The sequence below is a fragment of the Juglans microcarpa x Juglans regia genome, chromosome 7D (assembly GCF_004785595.1).
Source record: "Juglans microcarpa x Juglans regia isolate MS1-56 chromosome 7D, Jm3101_v1.0, whole genome shotgun sequence".
Classification (NCBI taxonomy): Eukaryota; Viridiplantae; Streptophyta; class Magnoliopsida; order Fagales; family Juglandaceae; genus Juglans; species Juglans microcarpa x Juglans regia.
Window position 1 is genome coordinate 20903332 of NC_054606.1, and position 17986 is coordinate 20921317.

Here is a 17986-nt window from a genome sequence, read left to right on the forward strand (position 1 = left end):
TGAAAACAACTAATGAATAGAAATTATGTTTTTATGACAGGTTTTTGTTCTAGTCCTCGATCCGCTGACCATCACTGAAATCACAAGAACGCACTTTTTTAATTAGGAAGTCAATATCTTCGAAAGAAAATGAGAAAAATCAAATGCATGAAATGCCTTTATATTTTAATTTTAATTTCAGTTCGGAAGTTTTGATATTCCTATTTATCCTTTATTTTGTTTTAATTTTCTAAGTTCAATCTCATTTTTCATACTAAAGAAGCAAAATTTCAAGTTACTGATGTCTCACATTCTCGTTCAAATATTATTTCATATTTCAAATGTTGTTAAGCTATGAAGATTAAATGGATGAAAAAGTCTCGAAATACAAAAGAGTATTGATGATGTCATGAATGGTTTGCATGTGAGAGTTGTCATACAAATACATTAATTTTTTGCCTGTGTAGAATATGTGGGCTGCGAATGCTATTCATGCCCAATATTGTGTATGATCATTTGTTTAGCAATAGAATGTTTCAAGGTTACACAATTTGGTATGCTCATGGGGAGAGGAAATTGGTAGGATTGCTCATCCGGCCCGACCCAATCCATGCGCCTTCTAATTAACTGATTACCCGAATAGCTGATTACCCGACCTGAAAGTGCTTTTGGAAACATTGGGTTTCTGACCTTTTTTTTTTTTGTATACTAGAAAATTTTGATTACTATTCTATACAAAAAATAAAAAACTTTCTAACCAATTCTTGATAAATTCGTAATGGCACAAAGTCGACTCGAAGTGCACTCGTGGACCCATCAAAATGCATGGTATCTTTAATTCTTGGACTTTTTTAATCTTTAATATCATGTGATGACTTCTTATTAATCTACATGTTTATTTTTAGTACATTAATCTTGTGTCATTATAAAATATAAATTGGAATTGGATGTAAATGAGGGAATTATTGTATTGACATATTTTGTACACGTGAGTATTCAAGAGACATCAATTACAAATAACACTTGATCACAAAATCAATCATTTTCCACGGATCTCACAGAGCATGAAGGAGCCTCTGAGTCACTGGTAGTTAATCAGAATATGTAATTTTTGCAGACTCTGCTCAAACTAGTGTTAGTTTCCTTGTTTTCTTCCTAACAAGCTGGAGTTGTTCTTCAGTCTCCAAGAAACACTGCTAGAAAATCTAGGTCATTGCCCCTCTATTCACATGCTAGAAGCATTAATTAGGTGTGGCAAACTCCCAACTCAAGCAAACAACATTTGAACCAAATTTACATCCCCAATGAACGAAAGTATTATTATGCCAAGTGAAAACAATTTCCATTTCTTTAGGAAGATAAGCACTTGGCATTTGAGTACATGAATTTAATTTGAAGAGTTTGATGCTTTGGTAAAATAGCATCCAATATTACAATGCCACAATGTTGGGCAATCTGAGTCCTAGGCTATTGACAATCATAGATTCTGGACACTATCTAGATGGGTTTCTCTTGGTCTGCAAGATTGTCAACTTCTTTAGCAGCCCAGTTTCTATTGTGACCATGGCCAAACCATAAGTGTAAAGCCCCACAATCGTTCCATTACCTGTATGAACATGGGAAAGATTTTTCTTAAACAAACAATGGAATTCAGATAAAAACCATCGTTGTTGATGTCGTGTTTCACGGGCCTGGGCAACTTCACGTCGTCGATATTCAAGTGATCACCTGCACAGTAACTAAGGGAGGGGACCTCGGGGTCCGTTGATCATCCGATACTTAACTCAATAATGGTGATGGAGATGATAAACAATAAATGAAGATGAGAGTGTAAGGTGACAGTGATAGATTGATCGATTACCTTGTTTGCTGCTAGCAATGTCTTATTTATAGTTACTGCCCAGGTCCCCACCATAGTGGGGTGTTGCATAGTAAGAGATAATATGCTTGTGCTTTTCATTCACCGAGCTACTCCTAGGTCGTCACCTTGCCGACCTGTGAAGGGCTAAGGCTTGCTGTGCATTGCTCGGGCCTTGGGTCACATTGAATGTTGCGTGCCTTCTGTACTAGGCCGCATTGAATGTGGCATGCTTTCAGCTCTAGGCCACATTGAATGTGGCATACTTTTTGCTCTGGGCAGCATTGAATGCGGCATGCTTTCTATCCCGGGTCCCTTCCATCTTACTGACACTCCTACTAGTGGTTGTATGCTATGTTCCTTTCTTCTTAATCCTTGCCTACATCTTCTATCCATCAGCATGACCTGACCCGGATCTCTTGCTCAAGTCTTGATCCAGGTATTACTTATTTGACCCAGGCCATGTGATATGGCTGGGCCTTGCCTCCATATCACATGGGCCATGACCTAGGCCCATGCTTCGGCCCAGTATAAGGGATTTTCTCCCTTCAAAGTATCCAGCGAATTTTTAGCACACTTGTGGGCTGGAAATTCAGAGAGAGATATTTTTTTTATTATTTTTTTTTACTATGGTCTGGAAATGTAGAAGGCGAATGGGCACTTGGCTGTTCGTTGTTGACGTGAACCGATCTCTCCGTAATCATTAATGCTGGCCTCATTAATTAAAGTTGCTTTTTGGCGTGCCGACGTTGCCCAGGATTGGTTCGTTCTGTTTACGTGTGCGGATCGTCACACCGTTTTCCTACAGCTGAGGTGTCTCTTCGAATCTTGTGTGTTCGTTTCGGATATGTAACCGTTCGATCATGTCGTCCCTATTTATTTCTTCCTCCTCGTTCCTTCTCCTCTTTCTTTCCTTTCGTCTTCATCTTGCTCTTCTCCTTTTGTTTCTCTGAAGTCCCAAGAGTTTCCAAAATTCTTCCATCTACTCTAACCATGACTAAGCGAAGTGCGAACGAAGCCCAATTCAACTATTATGCCAGGAAACGGTGAACGTTAACCATGACTAACAATGAACTTCATTCATTCTGTAGAGAATTCCCTATTCCGGCTGGGACTGCTCTGGAAATTCTCCAACCTCATGTCACAATGGTGGACGAGCAGGGCCTGTCAACAAAGGTGGCCCTTTATCCTCATATGTTTTCTATTGGGCTATTCTGCCATTGTGTCGTCCAGTGCGCGACATCCTGGACTTCCTGAAACTTGCTTCGGTGCAACTCAATTCAAATGCTTAGTGCTTGGTCCTGGCCAGTTGTGTGGCCTTTTGAATCATTTTGAGTGGTTTCGAAGATTATCTCGATCTAACTGCTCGGGACTTTCTAAGTGTATATTAAATCAATCGACTTAATGGGAACATTTGCAATTTCCAATCCTACTCTGCCAAAAAATGCTTCACGAATTTGGAAAGACGTTATTCATCAATAAAGGAGTGATATCGACAATTCTTTTTTGTTAGAGGCTCTGACTAGGAATGCTTGGAGGGAGAGCGTGAATACAACGAGTTCCCTATCCGATCCATTTGGGGTAAGGTTTCGACTACCAAATCTCTTGCTATAATATTATCAGAGAGAGAGGAATTCAGAATTGCCTCTGTCATATCCTAGGTAATGGCTCATCCTGACCTAGCCGAATCCAATGTGCTACTGAATGATGATTACATTTGTCGCTACCTTGTTCTCCCGCACCGCGCTCATGTGTTAGGTCAAGACTTCTTATTGAGTTCACTCTCTCCTTCAAGAGAGAAGCATCGCGCTGCTTCTCCTCCCGAAGGTAACCACGCCGAGTATGAAGCACTAATAACGAAGCCGAGTATGAAGCACTCTTGTCAGGTCTAACAATTGCAAGATCGTTGGGGGCCACTGAAGTTGAAGTAAAGGCTGATTCCCAGATAGTGGTAGGACAAGTAACTGGACAGTTCCTTACAAAAGGGGAAAATTTGAAAAGATATCTCCAACGACTAGGAGACGAGCAAGATCTTTTCCAATATTTTACCATCCATCAAATTCCAAGAGGAGAAAACCAGGAGGCAGATCGACTAGCCAAAGTTGCTTCAAGGCAAGAAGAATTCCGACTCCCAGATCACGTTGTAATTCGAACTATTGATGTGGCAACAGTGGGGATTCAGATGTCAACTGTCGAGGTCCTACAACCCCCAGAATGGGCCACGGATATTTTGAAATTTCTTAAAGAAGGGATCCTTTTCGATGATTGGGAGGAAGCCAAGAAAATAAGGAACCGAGCGGCTCGGTTCACTTTGGTAGAAGGAGTCCTATACAAGAGAGGTTACGCCGAGCCTCTATTAAGATGTATCTCCTCCAAACAAGCTCAATACGTGCTAGCAGAAATACATGAAAGGGTTTTGTGGGAATCATGCAAGCGGAAGGACATTAGCAGCACGAACGACTTGAGCAAGGTACGATTGGCCTAACTCTCACAGGGATGCCGACGAGTTTGCTCGAAAATGTCTCAAGTGCCAAGAAAACGCTTCTATTACTCATTCCCCCCCCTCGCCCCCGCCGCGGGCGAAAAAACTCACTTTTGTCACCGCCCCATGGCCCTTCAAGCAATGGGGATTGGATCTCATTGGCCCTCTCCCCGCAGGCAAACGAGGAGTAAAGTTTGTTGTGGAGATTGCTTCACAAAATGGGTGGAAGCCGAAGCTCTAGCAATGATCACGGCTCGAGCAATTACAAGTTTCCTCTGGAAATCTATAATCTGCCTCTTTGGAATCCCTCAAAGCTTTGTTTTGGACAATGGGAGCAGTTCGATTGTTCCTATTATCGCGAATGGTGCTTGGAGCTCAGAATCAAAACTAAGTACTCTTCGTCGGGACATCCCTCAACCAACGGGCAAGTAAAAGCGACCAACAAAACATTACTCAACATTCTGAAGAAGAAGCTAGGAGGCCAGAAGGAGGAATGGGCTAAAGAACTTCTGAGTACGTTGTGGGCATACCGAACGTTAGTAACAACCCCAATGGGGGAAACTCCATTCCCCTCGTCTACGAAATTGAAGCCATGATACCGGCTGAAGTGGCAGTACCCACATGTTGAGTGCAACATTACGATCCGGATTGTAACGATGAACGATTGTGAGAGAATTTGGACTTCTTGGAAGAAATGAGGGAGGGAGCCGTAAGCCGAAAGGTAGCCAACAAACGGAGAGTTGAATAGTATTTTAACAAATGAGTCAGACCCCGCAATTTCTAAGTGGGGGACATGGTTTTGAAACAAACAGGAGCTACTACACAGGATGAACACAAACTAGGTCCCAAGTGGGAAGGACCGCATTTGATAACAGTAACCAAAGAACTTGGTTCATATCGACTTAAGATCCACGAAGGACACGAGTTGCCACACCCATGGAACGCCGAGCACCTAAGGAAGTATTCTGTATGAAAAATCCAAGCCAAGCTCGAACAATGTAAGATTGTGGTTAGTTGAAACTTTATAGACTAATTTCGAATGTGCATTATTGTGTCTCCTGTAAACAACCTAAATTAGATAAGCTCGATCTCTGGATCAGCCACGAAGTATAAAGCACATAGGACCTGAGCCATGAGCTATGTCCTACTAACAGCTATTCACAATGCAGTCTAAATGACTTGCCGAGTTTCGTGCAAACATAATATGAGATGCGTTGGTGGGGGAGCAGTGCCATTGGGCTCTGCCAACATATAAGTGCCAATCCACGAAATATAAGGCACAGGAACCGAGCCATGAGCTCTGAACTGCTAACGACTATTCTCAACGCAGTCTAAATGACTTGCCGAGTTTTGTGTAAAGATAATATGAGACACGTTGGTGAGGGAGTAAGGCTATCGGGCTCTGCCAACCTATAAGTGTCAATCCATGAAGTATAAAGCACAGGAAATGAGTCATGAGCTCTGACTTGCTAACAGCTATTCTCAACGCAGTCTAAATGACTTGCTGACCTTAATGCAAAGATAATATGAGACGTGTTGGTGAGGGAGCAGGGCCCTCGGGCTCTGCCAACCTATAAGTGCCAATCTATGAAGTATAAAATACAAGAACCGAGCTATGAGCTTTGACCTGCTAACAACTATTCTCAACACATTCTAATGACTTGTTGAGCTTCATGCAAAGATAAAAAAAAAAAAACAAAAAAAAACGATGTGTTGGTGAAGGAGCAGAGCCGCCAACCTATAAGTGTCAATCCACGAAGTATAAAGTACAAGAACCGAGTCATGATCTCAAACCTGCTAACAGCTATTCTCAACGCAGTCTAAATAACTTACCAAGTTTCGTGCAAAGATAATATGAGATGCGTTGGTGAGGGAGCAGGCCCTCAGGCTCTATCAACTTATAAGTGCCAATCCAAGAAGTATAAAGCACGGGAACTGAGCCATGAGCTCTGACCTGCTAACAACTATTCTCAACGCAGTCTAAATGTCTTATTTAGGATAAATTTACATGAGCAATATAAATTTTGGTAAGTTTTGAGTTAGGATGTGAAATACTTAAATTATGGGTAAAATAATCATTTTCTCACATTTTGAGGGGTAAACTTGTAATTTTACTCTAAGATAGTATTTTTATGTTTCTAAATTGTTAGTAATGAGTTTCTGACCTTTAGAAATCTCTACTTACAGTTTCTCATATTTTACATTTTTTATCCGTCACGCAATGATCACTGTAAGTTAGCTTCTAACTTACTGTCAAATTACTATGTATGTGTGTTGGTAATGGAATTATTGTCTATGTTCTTATATTATGATACATGTCATACTATGTCATGTCACTATATGTATGTCTGTTACACATTATATTCTATCACACAATGTTTATTTGTTATATCTTATAATCTACCATGCAATGTTTAACCGTTACATTTTTTTTATGCAATATTTATGTGTTACACGTTGTGCCATGTCACGAAGCGCTTGTTTATTTCATGTTATGGCATGTCACGAAATATTTGTCTATTTCATGTTATGTCATGTCTTCAGCTCACGCACATGTCATGTTGCATTACGTCGGTCATCTATCCTTTTATTTTATGTCACCTCATTTCTCGAGTATAGATTGTGTCTTAGAAACAATATTTTCAAGTTTGTTTACGCTTATAACAGCCCTAAATACTAGGATGAGATAATATTTTAGTGGAACTCCTTTATTAATGTTGAAGTATCTAAATTAGTATGAAATCCCTTGGATTGACAAAGTAAGGATCAACGGGTTTCGAATGAGGCCTAATTAACTGGTTACTAGAGCGAAGATGGGCATTAACGTCGATGGTGCCCCCATACTTTCAATTTCATGTCATACGTACTCATGCTGGTGTAAATACCTTATATGGGATATGGACATTATGTTTTTCATAGTATGTGCAAATACTTGTGAATTGGTACGTATGTTAATGCACTCATAGTTGGTACAAATACCTGTGTTTTGATGCTGTAATTGGTAGGGAGACATGGCTCAAGGGGAATCATGTAGCACTCACATGGTCATTTTTATTAATCATGCTTATTTAATGAACAAGATTCGAAACTCATGTATTTCACTTTCATGCTCATGTTATTTAAGCGTTCAGTCAGTTTAAGTTCAATCCAAGTTCAGTTCATGTTCAAGTTCAAGTCATGTCAGTACACGTCATGTTAAATGTCAAGTCACATCAAGTTTATTTAAGATAATGTTATGCATTCATACTTATACTGTCATACATGCATCTTTAAGCTGTCAGTTAGGTTCTTTGTTAACTTACTAATATTTGTACTCAAATTTCATCGTAATAGTCTCAACTACCATTCTCCCCGAAATGGTAGATGATATGTCAGGATTAGGAGATACAACGGATGTTGGCCAATTGGAGACGATCAACTAGGTAGTGTATACATGATGCGAAGCTCGTAGCCTCTATGATCTGATTCATAGATAGTATTATGGCATCCCTGATCGAGTTGGCGAGCTACTTGACGGGCTAGCCCAATAGATGATTTAGTTTATGCATGTACCTATGGAGCTCTACTTCCCATACTTTTGGGATTACAAATCTTTTAAACTTATGTTGTAATCAAGAATATCTATTACTCTAATGTTTATGTATTATTTTTCAAAATTTTTGGGATATATCTCGTTTGATGCATAGTATTGCTAAAAAAATTTATCCGTTGTGAATATTGCATATTACTAGATACATGCTAGGTGCATTGCATTTAATTGTCATGAACGAGGACAGGTAACCTTGTGTTGCATGTCTCGACGCTTCAAAGTCCTTATTATCCCAAGCGAAATCTGTGAGTGTCACACATGATCATTCTACTAATGTTAATGATCATAATATTTCTCCATGTCCAAACATTAGCACTAGTGTTATGCCCCTACGCCTACCCTTACCCCTACATCCATGGGTCCACCAAAGAAAAAAAACTTCTCTATCACATTGGAACATTTTACCAAATTAGAGGTAATGACTCCAATGACCCACAAGAAAATTATATTCATTGTGGTATTATTTATGGTTGTCACTAAGAACGACATGGTATTTCCCACTTGAAAAATAATTTAGAAGAGTCCTATAAGACATGAAGTATTTGAAAAAAAAAAAAACAATCTAAAATATTTATTGGATGTAAGAAAATAGCGAATGAGAGTAGTGAAGGTAATACATTGAACGGATTTGTGAAGTTTGACTCAGAATGGTGTAGAAGGAGTCTAGCTCGTATGATCATAATTGATGAGATACAATTTCAATTTGTGGAGGTTGAATGGTTCCAAACCTACTCTAAGGACTTGGAACCTAAGTTCAACATTCATTCTCATCACACAGTAGTGGAGGATCTTCTTAGAATATATGGACTTGAGAATGATTTATTAAAAAATTTATTGAAGGGTCAAAGAGTTTGTCTAAGCATTGATGCATGAACCTCAATCCAAAATTTGAACATGTGTTTAACTAATCATTTTGTAGATAGTGATAAGTGGGGTTTGGAGCGGATGGTAACAATAACAATGAAAAATGTTTCATCTAACGATATTATAGTTAAGTATTTAGGGAATAGGGTTAGAGAGAAAATGTCCATATTGGATTGTGAATTTTTGCATGTTCAGTATTGTGCACATATCCTTAACCTTATTGTGACCAACATTTTGAAAGATATTCATGAATCGATTACAAATATAAGAAGTGCAATGACGTTTGTGAGATCGGCTAGACTTGAGAAATTCACAAATTTTGATTATGTTGCGGGTCTCGAATGTAAGAACATGTTTTATTTTGATGTTCCAACAAGATAGAGCTCAACCTTCTTGATGTTGGAAACAGCTGAACAATGTAAAAAGACTTTTGATGTCGTGGGAGATGAGAACATGCAATATTTCTGTCATTTTGATGAGGTCGAAGGGAGATCTGAACAGCCTAACGATGTGGATTGGGAAAATATCTGGGTTTTTGTATAATTTTTTAGTTTTTTTGGATCTTTATATGCAACATATAATCAATATTGTCAACAAATTTGACAGATAAATGAGTAATTGGATGAAATATGCAAAAGTGTTGATTTAGTTTAGGTGTTATGGCATTGAACATAAGACTCAAGTATGAGAAATATTGGTAAGATTTAAATAAGATCAACGTTTTGTTATATGTTCCTATTGTTCTTGACTTATGGTACAAAATTGCTATAGATTAATGTATAATAGTTTTAGACTACTTTGTAAAATTTGAGAATTATTAGTTAGAAACTTTATTAGGTCTGTTTATATTTAAAGATAAATCTTATTTTTATAATATTTTTGATAAGTAATAAATCTTATTTTTATATATTTTAGATTTATAAAATTTGTATTTATCTTGCTATATTCGGACTGAAAAATAATATCTATATCCAAAATTGAACAAAAAGCACTTTAAAAAGGGATTATGACCCAAAAATGGCTCTAAAATAGGTTTTGGGCCCATCGACCCATTGAGGCCCACGGGTGGACGAATGGTCCGTAGGAAAGTTTCCTTACCTAGCATTCAAGCAAGATTACCCGCTCAAGTTGGACAAGGCTGGAGACAACCATGGCCCTCTTATCCATGGTGGTGCAAGGGATAGGATGGCCGGTTTCTTGACCGCTAGGGGTGGATAATAAGCCTAATTGCTTAAAGATATTTTTTGAATGAATTATTGATGTTTTGTTCTCATTATTTGGAATATGCACAAATGATATTCGATAGATCATTTAAAACCTTAATGATTTTAAAGGGGAAGTTGTTGACGTTCCTCAATTTTATGTTATGAACTCAAGCCCTTCGCTATACACTTCTCAACTCTGATGATTTCACTTCATTCTGCATGAGAGTTTGATTATTAATACGAATAAATTAAATTATAGTTTAATTATATTTGTGTAATTGTAACGTGCATTTGTTATTCCATATACATATATAAGATGCACTTGAAAATATTGAAGAGCACAATTGATTGGAATTAATGGCAATACCAATTTTGTTAGTTCAATTATTTATCGAATGACGAACTACATAAGAGGCACCAATACAAATTTGGTAATTGGCTTCGAGACTATATAATTGTTATGTCACGTTCAATAATATATTACATAATAAATTATGTTTATGTTGTTCTCATCAATTTAATGAATACCAATCAAAACTATCTTTCAGGTAATGAAAATTGATGACATTAGAAGAAATAAATTGGATCGTAAAGTCGTAATCCATTCTAAAGGTCTCATACAGGTTATTAAAGAATTTAAACGCATTGTTGTCAACGGTATGAAGTATCACACTGGGAATCATGAAAGTGGAAAGAAAACTCAAAATTACAATATTAGCATATGCATTGAAGATGGCCCTGCTTGGTATAGCCAATTAACTCACATAATTGATGTTATATATTTTGATGGATCTTGATGTGTTATTCAAGTGTCATTGGGCGGACATTACAAGGGATAAAGGTTTTAAGGAGGACGAGTTTAGATTTAATATTGTGAGTTTTTCTCATTTAGCACACATTAGTGATTGAATTATTAATGATTCATTCATGTTGTCTTCCTAAATGTCTCGAGTATATTATGTAGCAGATGAAGATGTCTAAATTCAGTTGTCTTCATCAAAACCAACAAACGTGAAGCAGAAGTGACTGACGGCATTGTGGATGAATATTTGGTTAGCAAATATTATAACACTTGCAACAATGAAACTATTGAAGATGTTGTGTGGACACGAAATGTCATAACTAGAATAAAGCTCGATAAGCTAGATATCCCTTAACATTGAGTAAAAATCTCATACTTACTTGTTTGTTAATATTTTTAACTTTCCTCTTCCCCATGACTTACCTTTACCTCATATTAGGCTCCTAATACTATTAGACCACTCTTGCGAGAACAATCCACACTAGTACTAGATAGAATCATCCCCCTTCATTGATAGGGCAGTCCAATCATTCCCTTTTGTCGATGGGTCAGCCCTTTCCATTGATAAGATGGTAGAGGCATCCCCTTCTATAGATTATCTTGCCTAGCCATCTTTATTCTCACAGTTAGGGTCTCAACTTTTCACATCTACATAAAAGGAGTCCAACCATCCACATCTCAGTGGGAGAGAACTAGCAATGCCAGTAACAAAAACTTCTTAACACCTATTTCTAGAATGCCAATAGTCCAAGATTTGGCTAAATTACAACTAGCCATTTCATGTCCACATTCTTTGTTGCAAACAAATATCATAGTGGATCAAAACCATTCTTAACACTATTACTCTTATTTTTATTTTTTGCAACGATAGCATTGAATATGTATGACCTTGTTCTTTTGCAACCATCATCGTCAATAGACACTCAATATCATGGAATAGGATCAAATAGGTTAAATATATATTCTCTAAAGCAAGAGAATGTATAGACCTCAAAGAACTTGAAAAGGAAGATTGGATAGTTGTGCTCCAAAGCAAATATAAAATTAACCTTGAGGTAGAAGTTTACACCAACCTCCTCATTACAACCATAATATACCATAACTCAACAAGAACTCTACTTACTATTACATGCATGGGAAGAAAAATACGTGCAAAATGAACTGTTAGTTAGAAAAGTAAAATTAGCACAAAGATTTGAGTTCAAGGAATGCACAATATAATCTTGGAAGGAGATTCAAATGCATCATCGCCATCAAAATCCATATTACAACAAATTGGAGAATTGTGCCCATAGTAAAGAACATCATACCTATCCTCAAAGATTTTTCCTCATGGTCTATTTACAAAATCCACATAATTACCAACTATTCAGTGAACAATCTCACCAATTGGCTGCCGCCCACATCATTGTGAGAATAAAAATTCTATGTGCAGTTATTTTTACGTACTTCTTGTACATTCCGTTAATGTAATTGTCTGCGTTATTTTTTTTAATATAAAATAACTGTTTTAAACAATCACATATTAGAGTGCGTAAAGAGTGCATAAAAGGAATTGTATATAATACAACTCTTGTGAGAATCATTCTCATATCCAATCTCCCCCAACATGCATTCCTTTCATTAACATTCGTGTTTGTATAATCAATTCATCTTCTTGTAACCCAAAAATAGTAAAATCGAAACCATTAATCTTGGATTAAAATTCTACCAGTTTTATACACAAAATCTCGTCTAATGGATCATTTCCAATATTAAAATGCATCGAACCTACTTTCACATCAATCTTCAATTGCTATACTCTTTGAAAAAAAGTAAGGATCATTACTAAAAAAGTAATTTTTTTATGTAGATCTCAAATTTATCTTTTTTTTTTTTTAAATACAAAAATTCCACGTTTCAAACTTCAAATTTCATTTCTCTACTGTTTTTTTCATTTGTATGATTTCTTCCTGCCCATGGTTAAAAAATGGAAAATCCAATCAACTCGGACACTAGTAAAATAGTAAAAGTAGTTTATAAAACGCACCGGAGAGGCCAGGCCAGGGCCCAAGCAGGCCCAAAAGCAGTCGCACGCATACTTTCTCGGTCTGAGACTCTGAAAACAGAAACCCTAAAAACACGGCGGCAACTTTCTTATAAAATGCCCCTTCAAAGTTCAAAACCCTGACATTTTCTCCTCTTGCTGCTCCCTTCACCCTCCCTCTCCAAAACCCTCCTCAAACCCTAGCCTCCTCCTCTCTTGCCTGCCATGGAGTTTTGGGGTAAGCTCCTTTTATACTCTCCTCACTTCATTTTCCTCCATCATCATCATGATACTATTTGGGTTGGGTTTCACATATCTAATTTCTTTGACACGGACTTTCGTTGCTTCGTTTGTCCGTCAAATTTTGTTTCTTGTCTCATCGTGCAACTGATTTTGTCCGTCTGTTTCGTTGTCTCTGAATGCGAACACTTTCATCTCGGGAAAATGGATTTCATATTTTTCTTTTGGATTTTCTAGAAGAGAGAGTATATTGGTGATTATGCTTCTTTCATTTTTTCACTGTATTGGAAATCTACTTTCTGATTTTTCTCCCTTCATGCTTGCTGGTCTTGTTATTTTAGTGTTTGTCGCTTGGAGCTGGTGAATTTGTTTTTTTTTTTTCTGTCTGTAGAAGTAGCCTGTCATGTTTCTGTTACTTCAGTGTTTGCTTCATGGAGTCGCATAATTTTTGTTTGGTAAGATGCTGTAAATGCGCGGGAAAAAAAACTAAATGCTGGAAATGGTTTATTTTAATTTTTAGGTTTTGCCGAAAAAGAATCTCACTTATCAGCGTGGTATATTTAGAAATTTGTTTTTCTCATGATCGATTGTCCTTTCGTTTTTGAAAGAGAATACAGAGGATTCTGGGTCCGAGAGTACGAGATAGCTAATAGTGAAATTGCGCAAATGGCACTTAAATTCTTTTTGAGTTTTTTGTGTTCTTTCCAAGGCACATAATGATAATTTCCTATGGCTGTTTTTATTATCTGTTTTTGTTTGGCTCTTTATGATTATGATGAAGGGCGTCGTGTTGCCTCTACCATTTTTAGTGGTCTTTGAGTCAGGTGTCTTTCTGATATATTAAGTTATTGGGGGTTATAATCTTTTATTTTCTGATGTGTATACAACAAGTGTTCTGATTTTGAGTTATTCTGATGGTGTCTTGATGAGATATAGTTGTGGGTACATCTGCATATTGTGCCTTACTGTGGTCAGGGTCAACTCATATTGTAGTATGATCACTTTTGTTGTAATTTATCTATCCATTAATATCAATGGATGGGCAGATGTTGAGCAGCTCTTCTTTCTTTTCTTTAAGGTGTTGAAGTCAAGGCAGGGCAGCCTCTTAAAGTTAAACCTGGTGAGGAGAAGGTCATACATCTTTCGCAGGTAAGAGTGCTTGTACTTGTACTTGTACTATTGCTTGTTTTGGGTTATATTCTCTACATGATATACAATTATTTTGCACGTTCTTGGAATGTCTGAAATGCTGCTTTTTGTCCAGGCATCTTTGGGTGAGTTTAAGACAAAGGGAAATGAATCAGTCCCTCTCTTCTTGAAGTTTGATGATCAGAAACTTGTCTTGGGAACCCTTTCCCAGGAGAACTTCCCTCAGCTATCTTTTGATTTGGTTTTTGAGAAGGAGTTTGAGCTCTCTCACAACTGGAAACATGGGAGTGTCTACTTTCTTGGCTACAAAGCATTTACTCCAGAGGAATATCCTTTTCGCTTCTTCCTGTTCAGTGATTCTTTGATACTTCCCTTATACAAATTGGTTGATAGTTTTCAGCTTTCTTCTCTTAGGATGAGTTATTAGATCATAAATTTTCTTTATAGCTTGGATCTGCTTGAAGTCCTTATTAAAGTTATGTTTTTTAATCTTGTTGAAGTCTCATAAGCTGTGCATCTCTGCATTGCATTGGTCTAGAAAAGGAGAGCCGGGGCAGGGGGTTGTCTTCTCCATAAACTACAAATTTCAGGTTGAAATTCGTCACTGCCTCAAAAAGGCTGTCGGTCATATGGAATCAGTAATGAGTTGTATGAATTAATTTAAAGTTTAATCCTTTTTCTTTTGTCTGGATTATTTAGTTGGTTGATTTATTTCTTGCAGTCAACATGGATAAATTTGTGATGCTCAGTTCTTTGTGATGCAAGAATGTTGGTTACATTTAAACACTACCCATATACTTATTTTCTAGTTAAATGATGCTCTCTCTGAGTCTTATTTTGCTTGACAAATAATTTCTTTTGGCACTGAGTTGTAGTGGAGGGCGTGCACCTTGTTTCATATTTATTTCTATTCCCAATTTTTTTTTCCATTTTCAAATCATGCGATTAGCTGTTGCATATGAATTGCTTGAGGCTCAACTACATCATTTTCTTTGGTGGTGTTGATTACTATAACCAGTGTGTGCTTGCCTCTATTTTTTACCTGTGAATTCCTTGACTCTTTGCTGTTGTCTCTGCCACGGATGATCATGACGGTGAGTGTGAAAAATTGCCTTTTCTATAACATATCGTAAATTTGACTGTTAGACATAACCCTAGGTGTTGGCTCAAGTGGTCAGGTCCTTGGGCTTGGGGGGTATCCTCTCCCCAAGTCTAAGGTCTGAAGCAAAAAACTTAAAGAAATGGTGTCTCACCGGTGAAAATTAGATTATTTACCTGATTTGTGTGATGTGGACGCATCACACGGGTCCAGGGATGTAACTGGTTAAAAGACATTGCATTTGCATGGTCTCCAGGATTCCTCGTCATATAAAAGTTGACTTTTAATACTTTACTGTTTTCTACTTATTAAAATAATCTACCTTTTTGAAATTGTACAGATTTTGATACTGATTCAGAGGATGAAGAGTTGGAGGATTTGCCACTGATTAGTAGAGAAAATGGTGGATGATGCCCCTGCATTTTACTTTCACTTTATTTAGAGATTTAATGTCTTTCTGCCATTGACTGATAACTAATATTCAGGCAAGGCTGGCTCAACAATTACCACTCAAAAAGCTGCTTCCAAGCCTGAATCTTCTGAAAAGCAGGTTAAGCTTGTAGAACCAATCAAAGATGATGAGGATGATGATTCTAGTGATCAGGTATGCATGAATTTCTAATTTGGCTTTAGATGAATTTGTGATCTTTTTCCCTTTATCTGATTTGGCATTATATGGAAATGAGTTATAATGCTTAATGCAAAAGCCCCAGATGTGTGTATTATTAGTAAGTTTTTTCTTTTTTCCACTTTTGAAGATATGAAACTGCAACCAAAGTTCATGGCTAGCAATTGTAACATGATTGCAGTAGGTCCTCATTATATTTTATACTAAGATCCAAGGCAAGCTGAGAAATAGCATTCATCTTCTACTTCTCCGTTACAAGTTCTGAAAATGGCCGTAAATATGCTCTTATGTTTTAATACAATTTTGTAAAAACCCAAATCAAAATTTAAATCTTGAGAACATATTTGAGCATTTTTCTTTTTCCCTGATGTTAATACCTAATGTAAAAACATCTTGGGCTTCTTGATTCGAGTATTCTCTGACTCTTTAGTGTGTCACTTGTTTGTGCAAACCCCTAATGAGTAAACATATCTTATTTCTTTTTCCTTTTTACATTTTTTGTTCTTGAACATGCTAATCGAACATTATTTGACCAGCTTTGAATTGTGTAACTTATTGTTATAGGATGATGATGATGATGATGCAATGTCATTTGAGTCTGGTGATGACTCTGATGATGACTCTGATGAGGAGAGTGAAGAAACACCGAAGAAGGTATTTGACTGTTTATTGTACTCTAGTTTTTTTTTTTTTTTTAATTTCTGGGCATCATTGATAATAATCATTTCTTAACGACAAAGGTTGAATTGGGAAAGAAGAGGCCCTCTGATGCTGCACACAATACTCCCATACCTGCTAAAAAGGCAAAACCAGCTACTCCTCAAAAGACAGGTGATTTTGTCTGTCTTTGTTCCCTTTTTTTTATTATTTTTTGTAGGTTTGTTCGACTAATTCCTATGATGTGCTTGACTTATAGCAATTTGAAAAAAGGTCCTATAATTTTTGTTTGAATTTGGGTTTCTTTATTATCTCAACTTTCATATTAATTAATTTTATTTCTGGACACATTGATCATCTTCCTTGAAGGTCACATTGTTTACCTCCTGATTTTGAATTTCAGCTGGCTTTTAAGTAACTGCTAAATAAGCAATATTTTTATCTGCCTGAAAGTTTTGGCGAGCTTTAATTCTGCACTCAAGACTTTATTTGATAATTGGTGGTGTTTATTTTATTTTATAGATGGTAAGAAGGGTGGTCATACGGCAACCCCGCATCCTTCCAAGAAGGCTGGAAAGACTCCTGCAAATAGCGACCAAGCTAAGCCGCAGACCCCAAAATCTGTTGGTCAATTCTCTTGCAAGTCTTGTAGCAAGTATGTTTTTACTTGCAACAATGGAAAGTGTTACTCCTATTCTAAATTAGGTTGCATTGTGTTCTTACAGCTTTTATCTTGTGCAGGAGTTTCACCTCAGATGTTGGTCTTCAGTCACACACAAAGGCCAAGCATGGTGAAAAATAAGTAGTTGGTGGACGATTGATTATCTGTACATGCACAGCCGTAGCATGTTCTGGATTTTTTTCATGGGATGGGTTACAGAGTCGAGTTTTATTAGGGGTTTTGGCATGGTATACAAGAGAATTTTCTAGTTGTTTTTGGAGTTCTGTTCAAGGATTTAGTATATCCCTATTGTGCTTCTTGGACCATTTTAATGGAGGTGGTGATTTTGTCTCATATTTTGTGTTGTCCCAGCTTTTATCTACATTAGTCAGCTTCGTGGAACTTTTAGCATTGCCAAGGGCTTGTTTGTAAAATTTTTCTCAAAATTTTCTAAAATTTTTTTCGCAAGTATTATTCAAATATAAATATTTTTTTAATTTTAGAGTATTAATTTTTTTTGATCTAATTATTATAATTTTTTTGAACTTTCAAACAAATACAAAAAATAATACAAGTTTTTTAAATTTTAAAACGAAAATTATATTCTACTTATATTTTAATTTTATAATATTTTTATTTAACTTAATTTTGTTCTAAAATTTAACTTGAATGATTTTATTATCATATATAAATTATTTTATTATTATTAACAAACTTTTCATCTTTTAATAGGTAGTCTTCACTTCG

General features: G+C 36.7%; 1 protein-coding gene across 1 annotated transcript; it reads left to right on the forward strand.

The window, feature by feature from the left end:
• The first annotated feature begins 12888 nt into the window (after nt 1-12888).
• Nucleotides 12889-17591, forward strand: LOC121239843 (histone deacetylase HDT1-like). The gene is made up of 10 exons (XM_041137183.1): nt 12889-13043; nt 14124-14194; nt 14310-14521; nt 15275-15288; nt 15634-15696; nt 15779-15897; nt 16492-16575; nt 16662-16752; nt 17101-17233; nt 17320-17591. The coding sequence occupies exons 1-10, from the start codon at nt 13031-13033 to the stop codon at nt 17378-17380; spliced, it is 861 nt and encodes a 286-aa protein (XP_040993117.1). The 5' UTR covers nt 12889-13030; the 3' UTR covers nt 17381-17591.
• The last annotated feature ends 395 nt before the right edge of the window (nt 17592-17986 follow it).